General features: G+C 48.4%; 1 protein-coding gene across 8 annotated transcripts in view; it reads right to left on the bottom strand.

Moving 5' to 3' along the window:
• The window catches only part of KIAA0825 (KIAA0825 ortholog), a 500,428-nt gene that overhangs the window by 471,009 nt on the left and 5,456 nt on the right, over positions 1–23,963 (bottom strand). For all 8 annotated transcript variants that reach the window (XM_033917989.1, XM_033917815.1, XM_033918166.1 and 5 more), the window contains 2 exons: positions 21,539–21,678; positions 11,652–11,820 (listed from right to left, as the gene is read on the bottom strand). In XM_033917989.1, coding sequence (XP_033773880.1) covers positions 11,652–11,820; positions 21,539–21,669 — 300 coding nt within the window. In that variant the 5' untranslated portion in view covers positions 21,670–21,678. The remainder of the gene's footprint in view (positions 1–11,651; positions 11,821–21,538; positions 21,679–23,963) is intronic.

The raw sequence follows: 23,963 nt of genomic DNA, 5'->3' as shown, positions 1-23,963 counted from the left end.
TAGCGGGATTGCTGTGGAGGAGGAACCACCATTGCATACACTGAAAAGATGGAAAGAAAATCAGGAGAGAAAAGAGCCCTGGAATCCCAGCGAAAACAGCGTATCGAGGAGCAAGCGGTGATCAACAGTACCAAAAGCAGCAGATAGGATGAGGATAGAGTAGAGACCTTTGGATCTGGCCAGGAACAGTTAATTGGAAACTTTAGTAAGGGCAGTTTCTGTGGAATGCAGCGGGCGAAAGCCTGACTGAAACAGATCAAGAATAGCATGGGATGAGGGGAAGCCCAGGCAATGGCAATGAACGGCACGCTCAAGTAACTTGGATAGGAAGGGAAGGCAGGAGATGGGCCAACTAGAGTCTGAAGCTGACTGACTCTATGAGCTGAAATGACTGCCACCAGAAAAAAACAATTTCCAGGTCAAAAACTTCAGATGACAGGAATCAAGTAACTCAAAAGGAGCTTTAATTAGCTGGGTGAGAATATAATACAATATTTATTTATATACCGCAAATACCTTAACAAAGTTCCTTGTGGTTTACAATTAAAAAGAACATAAGAACATAAGAATTTGCCACTGCTGGGTCAGACAAGTGGTCCATCATGCCCAGTTGTCCACTCCCACGGTGGCCCCCAGGTCAAAGACCAGCCCTACCTGCTTAGGTACTGGTTCAATAGGAACCTGTCCAACTTTGTCTTAAATCCCTGGAGGGTGTTTTCCCCTATAACGCTCCGGAAGAGCGTTTCAGTTTTCGACCACTCTCTGGGTGAAAAAGAACTTCCTCACGTTTGTATGGAATCTATCCCCTTTCAACTTTAGAGAGAGCCCTCTCGTTCTCTCTACCTTGGAGAGGGTGAACAACCTGTCTTTATCTACTAAGTCTATTCCCTTCAGTATCTTGAATGTTTCTATCATGTCCCCTCTCAGTCTCCTTTTGTCAAGGGAGAAGAGGCCCAGTTTCTCTAATCTCTCACTGTACGGTAACTCCTCCAGCCCCTTTACCATTTTAGTCGCTCTTCTCTGGACCCTTTCAAATAGTACCATGTCCTTCTTCATGTACGGTGACCAGTGCTGGACGCAGTACTCCAGGTGAGGGCGCACCATGGCCCGGTAGAGTGGCATGACAACCCTCTCTGACCTGTTCATGATCCCCTTCTTAATCATTCCTAGCATTCTGTTTGCCCTTTTCACCGCCGCCGCACATTGCGCGGACGGCTTCATTGTCTTGTCGACCAGTACTCCCAAGTCTCTTTCCTGGGGGGTCTCTCCAAGTATCGCCCCGGACATCCAGTATTCGTGCATAAGATTTTTGTTACCAACATGCATCACCTTACACTTAACCATGTTGAACCTCATCTGCCAGGTCGCAGCCCATTTCTCGAGCGTGCTTATGTCACGTTGCAGATGTTCGCCATCCTCCTGCATCTTCACTACTCTGAATAACTTCGTGTCATCCGCAAATTTAATCACCTCACTCGTCATACCAATTTCCAGATCGTTTATAAATATGTTGAAGAGCACAGGTCCAAGCACCGAACCCTACGGCACACCACTGGTGACGCTTTTCCAGTCCGAGTATTGCCCATTTACTACCACTCTCTGTTTCCTATCCGCCTATCACCCTCGATTCCATGACTTGCAATTTTTCGAAGTAGTCGTTCATGCGAAACCTTGTCAAAAGCTTTCTGAAAATCCAGATATACAATGTCGACTGGGTCACCCTTGTCTATCCGTCTGTTTACTCCCTCGAAGAAGTGTAGCAAGTTCGTCAAGCAAGATCTTCCTCTGCTGAAGCCATGCTGGCTGGTCTTCAGCAGGTCGTGTCCGTCAAGGTGCTCAATGATGCGGTCCTTTATCAGCGCCTCTACCATCTTTCCTGGTACCGAGGTCAGACTTACCGGTCTGTAGTTTCCCGGATCACCCCTCGAATCTTTCTTGAATATCGGCATAACATTCGCCACCTTCCCGTCTTCCGGAACCCTTCCCAATTTGATCAACGGATTGGCTATTAGTTGAAGCAGTTCAGCTATAGTCCCTTTCAGTTCCTTGATTACCCTCGGATGGATGCCATCTGGTCCTGGGACTTTATCATTTCTAAGCCTATCAATTTGCCGGCATACCTCTTCTAGACTGACCGTCAACTCTGTCAGTTTCCCCTTCTTCGTTTCCCGCGTATAGCCTGTCGGCTTCCAGTATGTTGCGTATATCCTCTTCGGTAAACACAGATGAAAAAAATGTGTTCAATTTGTCGGCGATGGCTTTGTCCTCCTTTAGCACTCCCTTCATTCCTCGGTCATCCAACGGCCCCACCACTTCCTTCGCAGGTCATTTTCCCTTAATATATCGAAAGAACAGCTTGAAGTTTTTCGCTTCCTAGCTATTTTTTCCTCATAGTCTATTTTGACCCCTTTTACCACCTTATGGCACCTGTGTTGATGCTGTTTGTGCTTATTCCAATTTTCATCCGTTTTTGACCTTTTCCATTCCTTAAACGAAGTTTTCTTGTCCCTGATCGCTTCCTTCACCGCTACAGTGAGCCACACCGGTTCCTTCTTTTTCCTCTTGGATCCCTTGTTGATATTTGGTATATATAGATTTTGCGCCTCGGTGACTGTGTCCTTAAAAAGGGACCATGCTTACTCTAGCGTCTTTACAGTGCTTATCCTCTTGAGTCTCATCCCTTTGTAATTCCCTTTTTGGAAGTTCAGTGCTGTGGCCGTCGTTCTGGATCCATGTTTTATCCCCATGTCCAGGTTGAAGCAGATCTACTTCTACATTTACTTCTACTTCTACATCTTGTGCTGGTTCTCGTAGTCCATTTTGAATTAAGTCCAAAACTGCATTTCCTCTTATATTTTCCTTGACAAGTTGTTCCAGGAAGCAATCACCTATAGCATCCAGGAACTTGGTTTCCCTACCGCAGCCGGAGGCGCCTAATTTCCAATCTATCCCCGGATAATTGATGTCACCCATAATAACTGTGTTGTCTCCTTTGCAGTTGTGTTTAATCTCGTCTGTCATTTCTCCATCAATTTTTTCGGACTGCCCCGGGGGTCGGTAGTAGATACCGATCTTCGTTTCCGTTCCATTTGTTCCTGGAATTTTGGCCCATAGAGATTCTACCTTATTGTTTGATTCCAGCATGTTCCCTCCGGTTGACTCAATTCCCTCTTTGACGTATAGGGTAATGCCCCCACCTTTTTGAGCCACTCTGTCTCTGCGGTATAGCTTGTATCCTGGTAGCACATTGTCCCAGATGTTTTCCTCATTCCACCATGTTTCTGTGATGCCGATGATGTCAAGGTTATCTTTTTGTGCCATAGCTTCTAATTCACCCTTCTTATTCCTTAGACTCCTTGTGTTTGTGTACATACACTTGAGTTTGCAGCCTGTCACTTTCTTGCATTTCCTTTCCTCTTGTGTGTCTTTCGATCTGTCAGGTTTTCTGTCTTGCTTATGATCCAGTGAGTCTTCCCTGCTATCTCCCTGTACAGTATCCTCTGGGTATACCGATTCCTGAACCATCGACTCTCGGTCGACTGTCGGCTTTCCCCTTCTTCCTAGTTTAAAAACTTCTCAATTTCTTTCTTGACATCGCTTGCAAGAAGCCTTGTTCCGTCTCCGCCGAGGTAGAATCCAACCTTCCTGAATAGCTTGCTCTTCCTCCAGAACGTAGTCCAGTTGCGCATGAAGTGGAATCTTTCTTCCTCACACCAGCGCTGCATCCACGCGCTGACTGCTTGTAGCTCCGTCTGCCTCTTCTCGTCAGCCCTGGGTACCGGCAGGAACTCCGAGAAGGAGAAATTAGGTTCTTACCTGCTAATTTACTTTCTTTTAGCTTCTCCAGACCAGTAGAGGTTAACTTTACGAATGGGTATATATCTAATCATGACCAGCAGGTGGAGACTGAAAACAAAACTTTGGGACAGTATATCCTAGCCCCTCCTCTCTATTTCCCTCAGTCTGCCGAATAGCCAAGCAGAACCAAGAACTGGAAAACAACAGAGAGAAAAAACAATACTCCAAAAGGAGTAACAAATAACATACCCAAAATGCTGTTGGAAAATGCAGAGGAGAAATTCCCGAAGGAAGAATGTCCCCACAGCTCACCAGCTAAGCCAGCCGAGCCACAGCCGCTGTTCTTCAATTCTCCCCGGCCCTAGAAAAATACTAGAACCCGCAGCAAAAACCAAAAACTGCCCGCGCAACAGCCCCAACAACAACAACAACAGACAGGGTGGGGACCTCTACTGGTCTGGAGAAGCTAAAAGAAAGTAAATTAGCAGGTAAGAACCTAATTTCTCCTTCTTTAGCACTCTCCAGACCAGTAGAGGTTAACTTTACGAATGGGACGTACCAAAGCAGTCCCTCTCACGGGCGGGACCCCCGAAGGGCCGATACCAGTACACGCTCACCGAACACCGCGTCCCGACGCGCCTGCACATCAACCCGATAATGACGAACAAAGGAATGCAAGGAGGACCAAACCGCAGCATTACAAATATCCACTGGAGGCACGAGCGACGACTCAGCCCAAGAAGCCGCCTGACCCCGAGTGGAATGAGCCTAGAGAAACTCCGGAACAGGCTGCTGTTTCAGAAGATAAGCGGAAGCAATCGTCTCCTTGATCCAGCGCGCAATAGTAGCCTTAGAAGCGCCCGCTCCCCGACGAGGACCCGCCAGGAGGACAAAGAGATGATCGGACTTCCGGAATTCCTGGGTCCGCTGCACATAAGAGCGAAGGACCCGACCGACATCCAACTTGCGCAGCTGCCGTTGCTCAGAAGAGCCCTCCCGACCACCCAAGACCGGGAGAACCACCGATTGATTGACATGAAAAGGAGAAACAACCTTCGGCAGAAAGGAAGGAACAGGCCGCAAGACGACCCGCTCCCTAGAAAACTCCAAGAAGGGAGCCCTACAAGAGAAAGCCTGCAGCTCAGAAACACGCCTAGCAGAAGTAATGGCCACCAAAAAGACCGCCTTCAAAGTAAGGTCCTTCAAAGAACAGTCGTCCAAGGGCTCGAAAGGCGGACGCACCAAAACAGAGAGAACCAGATTAAGATCCCAAGAGGGAACCGAGGGCCGTAGGGGAGGCCTAAGCAACTTGGCCGCCCGCAAAAAACCGAATCACATCAGGAAGAGCCGATAAACGCTGACCTGACACCAACCCTCGAAAGGCCGACAGGGCCGCAATATGAACCCGGAGAGAAGACCAAGCCAGGCCTCTATCCAGGCCATCCTGCAAGAACTCCAGAATGTTAGGCAGATAAGCGCGAAAAGAGGTCACTCCCCGCGCCCGACACCATTCCTCAAAGAGACGCCAAACCCGCACATAAGCCCGAGAGGTAGAAAGCCTCCGGGACCCCAACAGTGTAGAGATCACCTTGTCTGAATATCCCTTCTTGCTAAGGCGACCCCTTTCAAGAGCCACGCCGTAAGACAGAAGGGAGACGGGTCGAACATGGGAATGGGACCCTGCATCAGAAGGTCGTCCGAGAGAGGCAGAGGAAGAGGATCCGCTACCAGGTGCCTCACCAGATCCGCATACCACGGACGGCGAGGCCAATCCGGCGCCACCAGCACCACCAAACCCGGATGGTGAACAATGCGAAGAAGCACTCTGCCCACCAGCGGCCAAGGAGGGAACACATACAACAGCCCCTCCGTTGGCCACTGCTGGACCAGAGCATCCAGACCCTCGGCCAGACCGTCCCTGCGACGACTGAAGAAGCGGGGCACTTTGGCGTTGCCACCCGTGGCCATCAGGTCCATCAGGGGCTGCCCCCAAGCCTGCACTATCAACTGAAACGCCTCGGCGCCGAGACACCACTCTCCTGGATCTAGAAAGTGACGACTGAGGAAGTCTGCCTGAACATTTTCTACTCCGGCTATATGAGAGGCCGAGAGGTCCAGCAGATGGGATTCCGCCCAAACCATGAGCAGAGCCGCCTCCTGCGCCACCTGAGTGCTCTTGGTGCCCCCCTGACGATTGACCTAAGCCACCGCCGTGGCATTGTCCGACAGCACTCTGACCGACTTGCCCAGCAACAGGGAGTGGAAAACCAACAGCGCCAGACGGACCGCTCTGGTCTCCAACACGTTGATCGACCAGGCGGCCTCCTCCGCGGACCAGGTGCCCTGAGCTGAGTGACCCAAACACTGAGCCCCACAACCCAGGAGACTCGCATCCGTCAGGAGCACCGTCCACTGCGGGAGATCCAGACCCACCCCCTGAACTAGGTGAGGGGTCTGGAGCCACCAACGCAGACTGCAGCGCGCCAAGCCTTGCAGGGGGACCGGAACATCCATCCCGTGCCTCTGGGGAGACCACCTCCGGAGCAGAGCATACTGGAGAGGACGCATGTGGGCCCGCGCCCACCTCACCACGTCCAGGGACGCCGCCATCGACCCCAAGACCTGGAGGAAATCTCGCGCCCGAGGACACCGGGACGCCAAAAGCAGGCGAATCTGAGATTGCAATTTGCTCACCCGGCCCTCTGGGAGGAAGACCCTCCCCAAGGAGGTGTCGAACAGCACCCCTAGGTACTCCAGACGCTGAGCCGGGACCAACCGACTTTTGGAAAGGTTGACCACCCAGCCCAGCGACCGGAGAAACTCCACCACCCGAGCAGTAACCCGGGAGCTTTCCTGCAACGACTTTGCCCGAATTAACCAGTCGTCCAGGTAGGGGTGTACCAGGATGCCCTCCGACCGCAAGGCTGCCGCGACGACCACCATCACCTTGGTGAACGTCCGAGGAGCCGTGGCCAGCCCAAAGGGAAGTGCACAGAACTGAAAGTGCCGACCCAAGATCGCAAAGCGCAGGAAACGCTGATGAGAGGCCCGAATGGGAACATGCAAGTAGGCCTCCGTCAGATCGAGAGAAGTGAGAAACTTCCCCGGCTGAACCGCCAGAATGACCGACCGCAGAGTTTCCATACGGAAAGAGGGAATCTTGAGAGCCCTGTTGACCCCTTTCAAATCGAGGATGGGCCGAAAGGTCCCCTCCTTCTTGGGCACCACAAAGTAAATGGAGTACCTGCCCTTGCCCCACTCCGGAGGGGGCACCGGAACAACTGCCCTGAGATCTAGCAAGCGCTGAAGGGTCTGGCGAAAAGCCTGCGTCTTCCCCGGAGTCTGACATGGAGAAGCGAGGAAAAAAATCCGGCAGAGAGCGGGCGAACTCCAGGGCATAACCGTCCCGCACCACCTCCAGGACCCACTGATCGGACGTGATCTCGGCCCATTTGGGGAAAAATTCGCGCAGCCGGGCCCCCACCGGAACCAAAGGGGGCGCCGGCAAGGCGTCATTGTGCAGGACGGGAAGCGGGGGAACCGGCGGAGGGATTCCCTGCCCCCCGACGAGCCCCCCGAAAGGGCTGCATGCGCTGGAAGAACCGACCCCGGGAAAATCCCGGAGACTGGAAAGAAGCAGCCCCACGCCCAGGGCGATACTTGCGAAAATCCCGCAAACGCCCCCGGGCCGCACCCCCCCGAGACGCCGGACGGGCACGGTCCTCCGGCAGACGGGGAACTTTCGAGTCCGACAAAGTCTGAATCAACTTATCCAAGTCCTCTCCAAACAAAAACGACCCCCGAAAGGGAAATTTAGTAAGCTTAGCTTTGGACGCAGCATCCGCCGCCCAAGCGCGCAGCCACAACACACGCCTTGCGGCCACGCCAAAAGCCATAGACTTAGCCGAGATCCGCACCAAGTCATATAGAGCATCTGAGAGGAATGAGGCCGCCATCTCAATCTCCGCTACCTCCTGATCCACCAGAGACCAGTCGTCAGACTCTCGATCCAAGACCCGCTCCGCCCACCGAAACACGGCGCGAGCGACCAGTCCCCCACAAATAGCCGCCTGGACCCCAAAGGCAGAGACCTGAAAATTTTGCTTAAGGATGCTCTCCAATTTGCGCTCCTCAGAGTCCCGCAAGGCAGAACCGCCCTCAACAGGCACGGTATGCCGCTTGGAAATTGCCGAGACCACCGCATCCACGACTGGCGAAGCTAACGTAGCCTGATCCCCTTCCGGAATGGGATACAGGCGAGCCATGCTGCGCGCCAGCCGAAACGGCGTCTCCGGCGTTTTCCACTGCTCCAGAATAATATCCCGAATATCCTGATGCATAGGAAAAGAGCGGGAAACGGAACGGATCCCCCGTAACAGGGGGTCCCCCACACGCGGAGTTTCCGGCGGCGCGTCCTCAAAACGCAAAACCGAAGAAACCTGCTGAATAAGGTCAGGCAGCTCATCTTTCTGAAAAAAGGCGCACCACGGACGCCTCGTCACTGGAGAACGGGAAATCCGACAACCCGCCGCCAGCTTCCGTCCCCTCCAGAGAGTCCTGGAACACCTCAGAAGGGTCCAGGTCCTCCTCCAGACCGACCCGTTCCTCCGACCACAAATTCTCGTCCCACGACACCCGCGGACGCTTGGACAAGGGAGGCGGCGGAGGGGACGTCACGCCAGACGAAAGAGGCAAAGCCGCAGGGAGCGTGGAGGAAAACCCACCCCCCGAAACCCCCTGGGCGCAACCGGGACCCCCAGCCGCCTGAAAATAGGCTCTGCATAAAGAAAAGAAAAATTCAGGAGAAAAACCCCCCGAGGGTCCCAAGGGACTCCCTGCCACAGCAGGGGACCCAGCAGAACCTTGCCCCTGCATAGTCAAAACAGGGGGAAGGTCACCTGAGGTGGAAGACAAAATGGAGGGGCCAGACAGAGAAGATGGCGGTTTTCCCGCCAAAAAAGCTCCCTCCATAGCCTGAAGCGGCTGAGAAACCTGAATAGTCTCAGCCGCTAAAGCAGGCAAGCCGGCATCAGCTGTCAAAAAATCAGCTGAGAGGGAATCCTTCGGGGAATCCCTCCGTGGGCGGTTGTGGAAGACCGGGCTTCCCCACTGCTCCAAGCCGACTCGCGAGGCACCATCGGCGGGGAGCTCTGGGCGCCTGCAGCCGCTGCCGACGGAGCTCCACCACCTCACCGACCCAAACCGCCGAGTTCAGGCCGGCCGCGAGTGCCTCGCGGCTGGACTAAAATTGTGGCCTACTCCCCCGGAGAAGGGCACAATTGCTCCATGCTATAAAAAAGTGCTGGTTACATGAAAAAATACAGTAAAATACAGTTTTCTTAAAGGGAAACAACCCTTCAGACCAGCACTACCTCAGGATTTTTTTTTTTTTTTTTTTTTTTTTTTTACAGAACAGACTCCACAGGCTCTCGAAGCAATATGCCTTGCTTGACTTAGGGGGCAAGGCTTACTGCTGAGGCTCCTCTAAAAAAATGTGGGGAGGTGGAGGAAGTGGGGGGAGGGACCCCGCTCGTGACCCGCCGGGTTTAACACCCCCGAGGTCGGACGAACCCCCAAACAGAGTCCGCCCAAGCTCCGTCCGGCTAAAAACAGGGACAATAAACCCCCTAAACAAATTCCAACAGCCCTACCAAGGGAGATGGGTACAGATCACTCAACACCTGCTGGAGACTGAAAGAAGACTGAGGGAAATAGAGAGGAGGGGCTAGGATATACTGTCCCAAAGTTTTGTTTTCAGTCTCCACCTGCTGGTCATGATTAGATATATACCCATTCGTAAAGTTAACCTCTACTGGTCTGGAGAGTGCTAAAGAATGCTACCCTTTGCGTTCTGGTCTTCAGCTTCCTTCCTAGCATCTGGAACTGGTCCTTCAGTACTTCCATGTTGTAGTTCCTGTTGCTCACATTGTTCATCCCAACATGGATCACCACCGCTGTATCTTCCTCTTCCACGCTGTCGATGTTCCTGTCGATGCGGCTCACTATGTCTTCTACCTTGGCTCCCGGTAGGCAGGTTACCAGCCGATCCTGTCTTCCTCCTGCTATGTGGCTGTCGACTTGTCTGATGATGGAGTCCCCCACGACTATTGCTGTCCTCTCTATCTTCTCTTGCCTCTCTGGCCGCAGATCCGTGTCCCTGGTGTATGACCATCTCTCCAGCCGTAGGTCCCTGTCCTCTGTGCACTTCCCTCTTCCTACATCCTGGCATTGGAGACAAGAACCTGGATGCACAAAAATCATTATTAAAACCTTGTGGGTTGCTGTGGATTACTTGTCCGATTTGAAAACGGTGATCGATGTTCAAATGACTTTGCATACAAATTAATTTTGCAGTGGTCTGCCATAGTCCCACCCCATTAGTTGGAAAAGCAACTTCTGACACATGCACAGAGCTTGCAAGGGAAGTGGCAGGGGAAGCCCCAAAGCAGCCTCCTGATACTCAGCTGTTTGGGGCAAGAAGACTTAAATTTTCTTTCTTTTTTTTTTTTTTCATAGGCACAGATGTTGTGCATGTATTACACATGCACAAAATCTGTCCCTGTTAAAAAAGAAGAGAGAAAAAAAAAGTCACGCCAGCCTGTCCCCCCACCAATGACCGCACCCGAGCAAAAAAAAGGCAGGAGGGATGCCCACTCCCTCCTGCCTCGGAAACCCAGACTCCCCCCTCCTGACCCCCCCCATGAAGATCATTGACAGAAGGGATGCCCTCTCTCCTGCCTCGGCCACATGGACCCCCCACTCTCCCACATTCCCCGCCCCTTCCCCCCCCCCCCCCCCCCCGCAAAGATTACAGACACCCAGGCCCTCTCCACAAAGATCGTCAGCAGGAAAGATGCCCAGTCCCTCCTGCCTCAGCCACCCAGACACCCTCAACACCTACCCCCATACATTATACAGGAGAAGATAGCAGGAGGGATGCCCAGTCCCCTTCTGCTGGAAGGGCTGCCTCTTCAAAACAGTGGGCCTTCCAGGATGTACCAGGAGGGGCTTAAGGCCTTGAATGGTTCAAACACCTAAGGCCCCTCCCCACTCCACCCTCCTTCCCCACTCCCCGTGAAGACTGTAGCTACCTGGACCACACACACTTCTGAACACTAGCTCCCCACCCCCACCCTGCAAAAATCAAGGCCTCTTAGACCCCCTAAGATGCACTGGGAGGGGCCTAAGGCTCTGAATGGCTCAGATATTTAAAGCTCCTCTCAGGGGTGGTGCCTTAGGCACCTGAGCCAATCAGGGCCTTAGGCTCCTGCCCGGTACATCCTGGGATATATTGGGAGGAGCCCAAGGCCCTGATTGGCTCAGGTGCCTAAGGCCCCTCCTCTTTGAATGAAGTAATGGTCTCTACCTTTAGAAGAAGTATTGATCTCTACCTTTGCATGAATCATTTCCTAACTTCATTTATTTGCTAACAATTTTCATAGAACTAGAAACCAATTCTGTTTCTGCCAAATGTAGTTATGAAAGTTCCCTCATACATTCTGACTTATGTCAAAATTTCCCATACTAAGTTTATTGATGGAAAGACACAGAGAAGATACATCCTGCAAAAAATGAAGAGGTGTCTGCAGCTAGCTTGCCTTTGGATTTTGTAAATAGATCCTTGCAATAGAGGATATTTGAGATTTATGGTTTCAATAGCATAATTATATTACTATTGTACTTTAATGCATGCTTCCACCTAGCATACTACTGACAAGGATAAATTCAACTAAAAGCTTAAGGTTCAAAAGCAAATAGGAAGCTAGGAAAGTACATATCACAAGGCACAGGATACTAATGTAAAGCAATTTCTCTCCATAAGATTTAAAAAAAAAACAAAAAACAATATTTACCAGAGTTGTAAGAAACTCAATCAATCGTCCACAGGGAGTAGAAGCTATTTTAAGTGAATTAAAACTGCAATTATTTAGCCAACTAAGACAGTTAGTACTGTTTTGCAGCCAATCGCTAATACAAGTTTCGTTTATTTCTTCTTGGAGTTCCTCGAGACATTGTTCCACACTGAAAAAAACCCCACATACATTAGTGGAATATTTTTTTCCAAAATACAGTATCACAAATATCAGTCAACAGTAGTAAAACAAAAAAGTATATATATATATATATATATAAACATATAAACTGTACTGTTCCTTTAATAAGGAATATATACATATATCCCTTAGTGTATATATCCGCTATAATAAAATCCTTAGCGCACATGCGCAGTTGAAACTCCGTGCATCTGTGCTTCGTGATCCGTGTCGCCATGCTACCATATGCGCAGTAGGAGCCTGCGGCAGTTTCTCCATTGGCCTCTGTCCTCTGTCCTCATACGCATACATGGCAATGGCTTCTCCCCTTCCACACCCCAGCCAGCCTGCGCCTCGATGAATGGCAAATGTCCAGGCCTCTAGGGGGTCAAGGCACTGCTACCAGATGCATACACAGAAAGGAGCTGGAGGTAAAAGGGAGGAGAGCTGCGATCGGACATCTTGCCTGAGAGACAGAAAGAAAGAAAGACCGAGGGCAGGGAGAAACAGAAAGAAAGACAGACAGACAGACAGAAAGGGGGCCAAGGAGAGAGACAGACAGAAAGAAAGAAAGACAGATACACAGAAAGACAGGAGGGCATGGAGAGAGACAGAAAGAAAGACAGTCAGAAAGTGGATCAAGGAGAGAGACAGAAAGAAAGACAGACAGAAAGGGGGCCAAGGAGAGAGACAGAAAGAAAGAAAGACAGACAAACAGAAAGACAGGAGGGCATGGAGAGAGACAGAAAGAAAGAAAGAAAGAAAGACAGACAGACAGCTGGCTGGGAGAGAGACAGAAATAAAGAAAAAGACAGAAAGGGGGCCAAGAAGAGACAGAGAGAAAGAACGACAGACAGACACACAGAAAGACAGTGGGCAAAGGAGACAGACAGAAAGAAAGACAGATAGACAGTGGGCAGGGAGAGGGACAGAAAGACAGACAGAAAGGGAGCCAAGGAGAGAGATAGACAGAAAGAAAGACATACACACAGAAAGACAGGAGGGCATGGAGAGAGACAGAAGAAAAACAGACAGACAGCTGGCTGGGAGTGAGACAGAAATAAAGAAAAAGACAGACAGCAGGCAGGGAGAGAGACAGACAAAGAAAGACACACAGACAGACACACAGAAAGACAGGGGGCATGGAGAGAGACAGAATGAAAGAAAGACAGACAGCGGGCAGGGAGAGAGACAGAGAGAAAGAAAGAAAGACACACAGAAAGACAGGGGCTAAGGAGAGAGACAGACAGACAGAAAGACAGGCAGACAGCGGTCAGGGAGAGAGACAGAAATAAAGACAGACAGACAGAAAGGGGGCCAAGGAGAGAGACAGAAAGACAGACACACAGAAAGACAGAAGGGCATGGAGAGAGACAGAAAGAAAGACAGCGGGCAGGGAAACAGAAAGAAAGAGAGACAGACAGAAAGAGGACCAAGGAGAGAGACAGACAGAAAGAAAGAAAGACAGAAAGGGAGTCAAGGTGAGAGAAAGACAGAAAGAAAGACACACACAGAAAGGACGGCATGGAGAGAGACAGAAAGAAAGAAAGATAGACAGACAGACAGCTGGCTGGGAGAGAGACAGAAAGAAAGACAGACAGCGGGCAGGGAGAGACAGAAAGAAAGACAGACAGACAGTATGCAGGAAGAGAGACAAAGAAAGACAGACACACAGAAAGACAGGGGACATGGAGAGAGACAGAATGAAAGAAAGACAGACAGCGGGCAGGGAGAGACAGAAAGAAAGACAGACAGTGTGCAGGGAGAGAGACAGACAAAGAAAGACAGACAGACACACAGAAAGACAGGAAATCTGTCTTTGGAGGTTACCGTGGGCCCCAATAGCAGTACTCCGAGCTAGGCTGTGGATCAACAATCCCTTTTTGAAGGTGATCCTTCAAACGTGGTATCTTTACGGCAAAAAATGTTACCGGAACACAGGTTTTTTTGCCCAAACGCCCATTTACCTACTAGCAGGCTTTGTCCAGGGGGGAGAGGATCCTATCCACTTCCAGTGGGTTCGGGCCAGGTTACGTATGGTTGGGCAATTCTGGAATGATAATGGGATAGCATCTTTTGAGCGCCTTCAAGAGGAATATGGCTTGCTCCATACTGATGTGTTTTCTTATACAAAATTGTGGTTATTTTTTGCTAAATATGCTTTTTAGGATCTTAGTTTGGGGGAAACTAGGCTAGAGCTAGCACTGCGGAGGGGGATAGGGCGGGGAGGGATATTTTGTCTATATGGTTCTCTGCTATTAAGAGAAGCACCTGTGGATTGTTATAAAGCCAAATGGGATCAGGAATTAGGGAGAATGCGTGGGGACACAAATGGTTGGCCTTATATAGATGCATTTTTTCTGTTCCACTCTCCTCCTCCTTAATTGAAAATGGCTACAAAATGTCACAAACAGCCCTTGCTGCCAGAGATTCAAATATCAAATGGAAAGTGGTCTCGATCCCTCTGGTCAGACCACTACACATACTCCTTCAACCTCAATTGGATCAAAAAGACAAAACCAAACCAAAACCCCAAAGATCAACCTACAACTCTTGTAAATACATCGATCCCTCCAAATTCTGGACTAAAACAGACGAAGCAATCCAAGAATGCAACCCCAAGGACTTCATCTCACAATGGTGCAAGCTAAGCACAGCTACCCTAGACGAGCTAGCCCCAATACAAACAAAAAACAGAATTAGCAGGCGATCAGACAAATGTTTCGATAATGAACTACTCCTACTCAAAAGACAATGCAGACAATTAGAAAGAAAATGGAGAAAGAACATAAGAACATAAGAAACGCCTTCACCGGATCAGACCGAGGTCCATCTAGTCCGGTGATCCGGTGAAGAATAACCAAGAACCCACGAAAACAGCATGAAAAAAACTAAACCAACAATGCAAGCTGAAACTAAAAGAAAAAAGAAAAACACACTACACCAACCTAATAGGCAAAGAAACCCAAGACACAAAAAAACTATTCCTAATACTAAAAGAACTTACAGACACCAAACCCTATCTGGCCAATAATGGAACCCCTCCCCCCTCAGCTACACTTTTAACCGAATACTTTAAAAACAAAATCACAACTGCCAGGACTACCCTCTCCAGAAGCCCAACCCACCTAGAAGAGATCATAATGTCCCCCACAGAAAAAGATTCAGTAGCGGAAAACAGAACCTGGTCCCACTTCCCCACAATACAATGGTCCCACCTTAACAAACTCTACAAAAAATACAGCCATGCAACCTGCGATCTCAACCTAAGCAATGGATACAAACCATGCTCACAGATGGCCTTTTCCAGCAAGACTTCAGCGAAATCGTTGTCACCCCGATCCTAAAAGACCCTAAAGGAGCAACAGATCAACCATCCAACTACAGACCCATAGCCTCAATACCACTTTATGTCAAACTAATGGAAGGCCTGGGAGCCATACTCCTCACCAACTGCCTAGAAGACCACAACATACTCCACCCTACACAATCGGGCTTCAGAACCAAATACAGCATAGAGACACTACTAGGTTCCCTCCTGCACACAGCTAGACAACACCTCAGCATAGGGAAAAAAATGCTGATTATACAGCTGGATCTCACTGCAGCATTTGACCTGGTGGACCACAACATCCTACTACAAATACTAGAAACAATAGGAATCACAGACAAGGTACACACATGGTTTCAAGGTTTCCTACAATCCAGAACTTACAGAGTCAAGTTGAACAAAGAAAAATCAGAACCACTGTCCAACCCCTGCGGCGTACTCCAAGGATCTCCACTATCCCCAACTCTCTTCAATATTTAATTGCATCCCTCGGCACCTGCCTGGACAAATTAGGCTTAACCTCCTATAGCTATGCAGACGACATCACCATTCTCCTTCCTTTTGAACAGCCAACGTCCTCCATGACAGACACAGGACACTTGAAACAGTTGCAATATGGATGAATAATCACAAACTGAAACTGAACCCAAACAAGACAAAGTTCATTCTCCTCGAAAATAATAAAACCCCAACCATAACAAATCTAATAATAAACTCAATCACATACCCCATACAACCCACTCTAAAACTTCTAGGAATGACAATAGACAGATGCTGTACCATGCAACCACAAATCAACAAAACAATACAAAAATCATTCGCGGTCATGAGAAACTTAAGGCAAGTTTGAAAATTCTTCAACAGAACACAATTCCAGCTCTTGGTCCAGTCCCTAGTCCTAGGTCTTCTAGACCAGTGTTTTTCAACCTTTTTACACCCGTGGACCAGCAGAAATAAAAGAATTATTTTGTGGACCGGCAAACTACTAGGACTAAAATTTAAAAAGCCCGTTTCCGCCCCATCTCCGCGAGCTCGGTCCCCACAAACCATCTGATCCCATCCGCACAAGCCTCAGTTATGATTTTATATTGAATGTATTTTATTAAAGTATAAAAAGAAACAATATTCTGTACAATTGTCATTTTATAAATACAGATAATACAGAGCAAGGATCAACAAAACCTCGTCTCCCCTCCCCTTCACATATATCCCCTCTACTATCAAGAAAACGGAATACTGCAGTCATACATGACAGGAATAGTTTTAGGGGAGTGCAACTAGGGCAACTGCCCCCTGGTCAGAGAGCGCCCTAAGCCAGCTGGAAGCTAAAGAAGCACTGCCTGGGCTTTGCAGTCCCCAGTTATGTCTAACACCAGCTCTAGCAGGATATATATTTCAAATCAGATATATTCTAATCACAAAACAGAAATAAAATTATTTTTTTCTACTTTTAGTCGTCTCTGGTTTCTGCTTTCATCTTCTTTTCACTCTCTTCCTTCCAGCGTCTGCCCTCTCTGTCTCTTCAATCCAGCATCTGCCCCTTCCATCCACAGTCTGTCCTCTCCCCCTTCCATATGGTATCTGTCTTCTTTCTATGCCCCTCTCCCCTTTCCATCCAGCCTGCGCCCCCCTCTCTCCTTTTTACATGATTCATTCCAGCTTCACTGCTCTCTTCATTTTTATCTCTCCTACACCAGATATACCATCGTTGTCCCTCTCTGCTTATTTTTCTACTGACCCCTTCCTATCATCAATCTCTCTACTTTCTCATGCCTGTCTCTCCCCTTCCCCTCCTTTAATCTCCCTGCCAGCTGTTTCCTTCCTTTTTTCATTCTCCCTTCCCTCCTCCTTCTCCTGTCCAGCAGTAATTCTCTTCCCTTCCTCCCCTCCCAGCAGCATCTCTCCTTCTCCCTCTCCAGTAGCAGCTGTCCCTTTTTATTCCCTTGCCCAGCAGCTTCCCAGACTCCTTTCCCTCCACCCCTCCTCCCTCTCCAGTAGCAGCTGTCCCTTTTTTTTCCCTTGCCCAGCAGCTTCCCTCCAGGTCCAGTAGCAGCTGGCCCTTTTTTTTCCCTTGCCCAGCAGCTTCCCAGACTTCAATAGTGGCTTTCTCCCCTCCCAGCAGATCTCCTTACTTCCTAGCGCAGCGATTCAGGAAGGCAGCCTCGGGTCCTTTGCATCATCAGAGGCAGCCGCGACTCAGCAAAAGCCCCGAGGCTGCCTTCGTGAATCGCTGCGCTGGGAAGTAAAGGAGAGCTGCAGAGAGGGCAGAAAGCCACTGTCGGAGGCTCCCCAAGATCTCTCTGGCCCAGCGTGGACTGGCAGGAAATTGAATTGAGTCAATCTCACCGGCCCTGCACGGACCGGCAAAAATTTCCTGCGGACCGCCGGTTGAAGAACAGTGTTACTAGACTACTGCAACGTACTCTATCTCCCCTGCCCCACAACCATGATAAAACTACAAACAGTTCAAAACACAGCGCTAAGACTTATCTATTCACTGAGGAAGCACGACCACATCACGGCGGCATACCTCAATTCACACTGGCTCCCAATACAAGCAAGAGTACAATTCAAATTCTACTGCCTACTATTTAAAACCGTAAACGGAGATAGCCCAGCCTACCTAAACAACCGCCTAATCCAAACTATCTCAACCAGATACAGGAGAACGCACAAACCGTTCACGCATCCACCAATCAGAGACGTCAAACGAAAAAAACTGTACGATGGCCTTCTAGCCACTCAAGCAGTAAAACTAGACTACCAACTCTCCGATTTACCAATAACGACTCCAGACTACAAATCGTTTAGAAAAGAAATAAAAACCATCCTATTCAAGACATCCTTGAAGACAAACTAACACCACAAGACTCATCCCAATTCTCTGAAGCAACTCGCTCTACTCTTCAATTCCTCTGGAAATGGCCAGATAACTTCTTTTGTAATCCTCCTTGAACCGCAAGGTACTGGTGGAATAGAAATCACTAATGTAATATAATCAATGGTATATGACCCAACGCCTATCCTAGATTTATGATAAATCAAGAGAATTTGTGTTGGAGGTCCTGTGGTTACTTAGGGTCTTTTCAACATATATAGTAGACATGTCCTATCATAAAAGATTATTGGAATATGGTGGGTCAATTAATTGTTCTCTGTTGATGGCATGCTGTTTGCTCAATGCTTCCATTCCTGGGTATTCCCCTCCAGAACATCAGCTGGCCTTGTTTATTTGTACTGTGGCTCAAATGGTGCTGGCAAAAAACTGGTGATCAAAGAAACTGCCCGAGCAAAAATATTTGTCATTTAGACTATGGCTTTTATCAAGCCGCGCTAGTGGTTTAACGCACGTAATAGCACACGCTAAACTGCTGGCCGCGCTAGCGGCTACCACCTCCTCTTGAGCAGGCGGTAGTTTTTGGCCAGCGCAGGGGTTAACGCATGATGAAAAGTCGCGCGCGTTAACCTGGCTAGCACGGCTTGATAAAAGGAGCCCTATGTGCTTTTAATGTGCAAGTTAATGGCGCTACAACGTCGATTGGTTCCCTATCATAAAATCTGGGATGGCTATATGGCTTGGAGATAGAGTTCACATCAGTTATAGCTGAAATATTAAGAGATGTTGTCCTGTTGGGTGGGGGGAAGAGAGGGGGAAATAGTGAGGGAGTCTTTACTCCCTTGGATTGTTTGAGTGGTTCATATCCTAGTTTCAAGTTTGTAAAATTACTCCATTACAAGTTAGCTGGGGAAGAGGGATTGAGGGGAGGGTTAGGGACTATCATGGGGAGGGGGGGGTAATAGAAATATTGTTCTATGCTGTTTTTGGATGTATTTTGAAAATTTTTCAATAAAAATGATCTTTAAAAAAAAAGGAAGATAAATCCTTCCTGTGAAAGAACTAGCATCTGAATGTTCCCCTTCTTGGAAGGAGTTTTCTATACCTGAATGAGCAGATGCCAAAGATAGCCACAATAGAGTGAGGTTCTGAAAACACAGATTCCACATCCAACTCAGGAGGGTATTCAAACCTTCTTTTAACAGACACATCTTCTTAAAGGAGATATAGGATCAGCTACCTCCTGATTGACTTCCATTTTTAATAAATAAGCCTGATGGATCAATAAAACAGAGTCCGAGCAGAATGGAGCAAGAGTTGCAAGAGCCGTGAGAGTGAAGAGGAACAGAATCTAGCCCCAAGAGAGAAAAATGAAGTGCAGGAACCATGTCCTCAGAAGTTGGGAGAGGTACATAGTAGAGAATGACACGGGGAAAAAATCTGTCCCCGTCACCGCCCCGTCACCGCCCCACCATCCTCTGCACCGCCCCGTCACCGCCGTTCCCTTCACCGCCCCGTCACCGTCACCGCCATCCCTTTCACCGCCCCGTCCCCGTCCCCGCTGCATCCATATAAACCTTAGTACTGTAATATTTAGCTTATTCCTTTCTTATAAATCAAAGTTCCTGCTGCTGAACTAGAGAAAGAGATGTTCAGCTGGCAGGGCTTTGTTTATAAATTTTTATCAACACAACTAATATACTATTTTATCCTAAAGCAAAAAATAAATAAATAAATATAATTTTTTTTTCTACCTTTGTTGTCTGGTTTCTGCTTTCCACATCTTCTCATTGAATTCCTTCCATCCACTGTGTGTCTTCTCTCTGCGTCTTCCATTTGCTGTTACTGTGCCTCTCCCTTAACCCCCCCCCCAATTGGTCTAGCACCCATCTTCTTCCCTCCGCTCCCGCATAGTCTGGCATCTGTCTTCTTCCCACTCTGTCTTCCACATTTCCCTTGGGGGTCTGTTCCTCTCCACCCTCCTTCAATGTCTGTTCTATTCCTTTCCACCACCACCCTTCCCTCCCTCCTTTACCATCTGTTCCTTTCTACTACCCTTCAGCTCCTGTCGCATGGCCTATCTACCTTCCTTCCTCTTATTTTCATGGCACGTTACAATGTAATTTGTGCAAGCCACTGGAGCCTGCAAGCTCGGTCCCTGTCCCATCCCCACAAACCATCTCGCTTCTGTGCTCCTATTTTCTCCATTTCTAATATCTCCCCTATGTATCTGTCATTGCCCCCCCTGTGTCCATATACCATCCCCATGGCATGTCCCCTTTATGTCTCTGTCCCTATGCCCCATGCACATAATTTCCCCTCTTTCTGTTACCTTCCTGTGTCCAGATTTCCCCTATCTTCCTCTTCCATACCAGTGTGTCTCTTCTTTTCAACCCCATCTAGCTTTTTTCCCTCTTTCTTCCCCCCCCCCCTGCTTCTAGCATCTGGCTCACCTGCCAGTCCTTCCCTTTCTTTCCTGCTGTGGGTTTTTCTTTCCGACTTCATCCCCTTGGCCCAAAATCCTTTTCCCTTTCACTCCCTCGTTCCAATTTGAGCCGGGAACACTAGCGATCGCACGGTCCCCGCAGCCACTACCTGCCTGCCCAATCGATCCTAGTGTTTAGCCAGCTCTCTCCCTTCTCCTCACCTTAGTTTATAGGTTTTCTTTTTCGGCGACCTGCACGCTTTCCCAAAGAGCCGCGCACGCGCGGCTGCTCAGTGTTCAATCTTCTGCTCTGCTGCAACTTCCTGTTTCCGGTTGCGTCAGAGCAGAAGATCGAAACTGAGCAGCAGCGGGTGCGCGGCTCTCTGATAGCGTGCGGGTCGCCGAAAAAGAAAATCTACAAACTAAGGTGAGGAGAAGGGAGAGAGCTGGCTAAATACTAGAATCGATTGGGCAGGCGGGTGTGAGCTGCGGGGACCGCGCGATCCTTCATGCCTCACTGCGGGGACAAGACCATTCACCGCCCCGCGGGCGGTGAATGGCCTTGTCCCCGTCGCCGCAGCGACTGCTAGTTTTCTTCCCCGTTTTCGGCGGGTGACCCGCGGCTAAAATGCGGTGGCCGCGGGTAAACCGCCACCATGTCATTCTCTAGTACATAGGAAACCAAGATGGCCACCACAGTGATAGAGAAGTTTCTGCCCTGAAGAGATTTGTATCCCTCGTTCATGCTGGGGTTGCCTGCTAATGCTTTGGCTGAGTTTAATCATCTCTGAAAAGAGAGGAGACTTGAAGAACAATGCCCCAAAACTGCTCTCCTGGCTCCACACTGGGAACAGCATTTTACCGTTGTTCCCAGTGTGGATATTAAGGAAAATAAAAATCTGATGTGTTCTGCAGAAACAGATACTGAAAAGGTCTTATGGTAAATAATCCTGTGCAATTTTAGGTGTACATATAAAAACGTCTTCTAGACATTTCTAAACATGGCATGGTTTATATATTGAATGCTGTTGATGATGTCTCTACATATGGGACTGATTTTACTGCTTGGCCTCTAAGAACATTCAAAGAAAAAAAACTTAAGACAAATAATTTACCTCAAAGTATTTGCCTTTATTTGATCATCAATATCATTCAGGAATTCTTCAACTCCCAGTCCTCCAGGCAAAATATCCAACAAATTATCTAAGCAGGAAGAATCCATAGAAAACTTTCCCTGTGCCTCCATTTTTAGATGCTACAAGAAACAATGCAAGAAAAAAAAAATCAATGTATAGTAACAGAAAAGGCAAAATTATGTCTGTACCTTGTGACTTTGGACAAGTCACTAACTCTCCATTGCTCCAAATACAAAATAAATACCTTTATATATTATGTAAATTGCTTTGATTGTAATCCCATCTGTTTTCCCTTTCCTTTTCTCTAATTTCCCTTTCCTTTATATGGCTGCATCATTCAGAACAAATGGATGTTATTCTCTCTTACCAGCAGATGGAGGAGACAAAAAGAAGAACTTTTCCAGCGAACTCACCAGAACATCCTGCTAGTGCTCACTGAAAACCTCTAGTATGCGGCTGTCTCTGCCAACGCTGCAGAAGGTCTCTCTGTAACACACACCAATCCCCAACAATCACAGCAGCTGCAATGATCATCAAGCAATTATAACACCACAGAGTGGCACTTGCTACCCTGCATATACCAGAACTGATTATTTGGGTTTTTTTAAACTTTTTATTCTCTTGGGGGAGGGGTGGTTTTGTTTTATAAAATGTAACGAATAGAGCATCCTTTAAATCCTGGGACTTAGACTTCCAAGAACAAGCAATTTCACCTTCCATGTCATCTGGTTGAATTGTTCTGAACAAGTGGGATATACTCAAGCAGAACTACCAGGTTGGGGAACAGAAAGCCCCCATAAAGACTGCCCTGCCAAAATTCAATTAAACCCTGGAAACCTGGAAAGCTTCACAAAAGAATGACAATCATGACAATCATATTACCACCCTACAGATCTCTTCTGCAACGATGTTCTGGACCTCCGCTGAGGAGATTGCCCAAGTCCTCGTTAAGTAGGCTTTCAAGCCCCGAGGCTGGTTCTATGGCCACTTTAATCCATTGTGCAATAGTGGTTGCAGAGGCTGCCTGGACATATAACAGGACAAAAATGACTGGAAATGCAAAATTCACTTGCCTGCTACAAATAATGCAGCAAAGTCATCTAGAGGACTAATTTGCATAATCTCCAAAGAGAACTCTCCAAAAGAAGGGCAAAAAGACCTCCTGATTTGTGTGGAACAGAGAGATCACCTTGGGAAGAAAGGAGGGTACTATGCAGATAAACACCAAACTGCAAATAGGAGAGATGCAGGCGTTGTCTTGTTGGGATCCGCAACTCTGATACTCTCTGAGCTGAAGTGGTCACCATAAGTAAAATCGCCATGAGTGTAAGGTCCTCGATTAAGGTGCGCTGTAAGTGCTAAAAAACAAACAAATTAAGGTCCCAAGAAAGAAAGGAGGGGCACACCAGAAGTGGCAAAGGAGAAATCTCTCCATGCACTGCTACGAAAAGGCCCTTAACTTTGTCCTGAAAATAGAGAAGACAGTCGCCCAGACCTTTAAGAAACTCAATGCAAAGCACTGATCCAAACCTTGTTGCAAAAAAACAAACAAAACAAAAATAAAACCCCCCCAAAAAAACAACACATCAGGAATTTGCATCTTCCAGGGAGAAGGTGTCCACTTGGCACAACAATTCTAAAAACCTTCCAGACCCACATATAGGCCTTCTGGAACTTCAACTAGGTAGAAACATCCACAGGCGAAAACCATACTTCACCAAAAACCTCTTTTCAAGGAGTAGACAAAGACAAAAAGGATCCGGATCCTGCATTTCAATCAGACACAGGAAAAAAGCTGCACTCCTTGGGCAGAGAAGTAGCTCCAATACCAACTGCCACATCAGGTCCACATACCACAACTGATAGGGCCAATCTGGAGCTATTAGGACAAGATGAGGATGTTGTGCTATTCATGTAAGAGCAAGCCTATCAGAAACCTTGGAGGGAAGATATATAGGGGATCCTTCACCAGCCACAGCTGAACCGAGGCATCTATCTCTTGCGAAGCTGTCTACCTCTGGCAGCTGAAGAAATGCTCCATCTTGGAACTGGAAAGTTCAGCCACCGGGTTAAACACCGGTGACCCCATCAGTTCTGAGAAATTCCACTTGGCTGAGAAATTCCACTTGGATAACATCCCTGCCCGTTATATGGGCCACTGACAGTGTCTTTAAATGCCTCTCTACCCAGCAGCAGAGGCTTGCAGCTTCTAAAGCCACTGCCAGTCTCCTGGGGTAAACTCTTGTTTATGTATTCTATCCTTGTGGCATTGTCCATCATCATCCAGACTGCTTTCCCTCAAAGAAGAGGAAGAATTCCACAAAGGTCAGGTGCATCACCCAAGTCTCCAGGCAGTTAATTGTCCATGATGCCTCCAGTGGGGACCAGCTCCCTGAGCTAATCT

Source organism: Geotrypetes seraphini, chromosome 1, assembly GCF_902459505.1.
Source record: "Geotrypetes seraphini chromosome 1, aGeoSer1.1, whole genome shotgun sequence".
NCBI lineage: Eukaryota > Metazoa > Chordata > Amphibia > Gymnophiona > Dermophiidae > Geotrypetes > Geotrypetes seraphini.
This window is presented reverse-complemented; position numbering and strand designations above follow the sequence as displayed.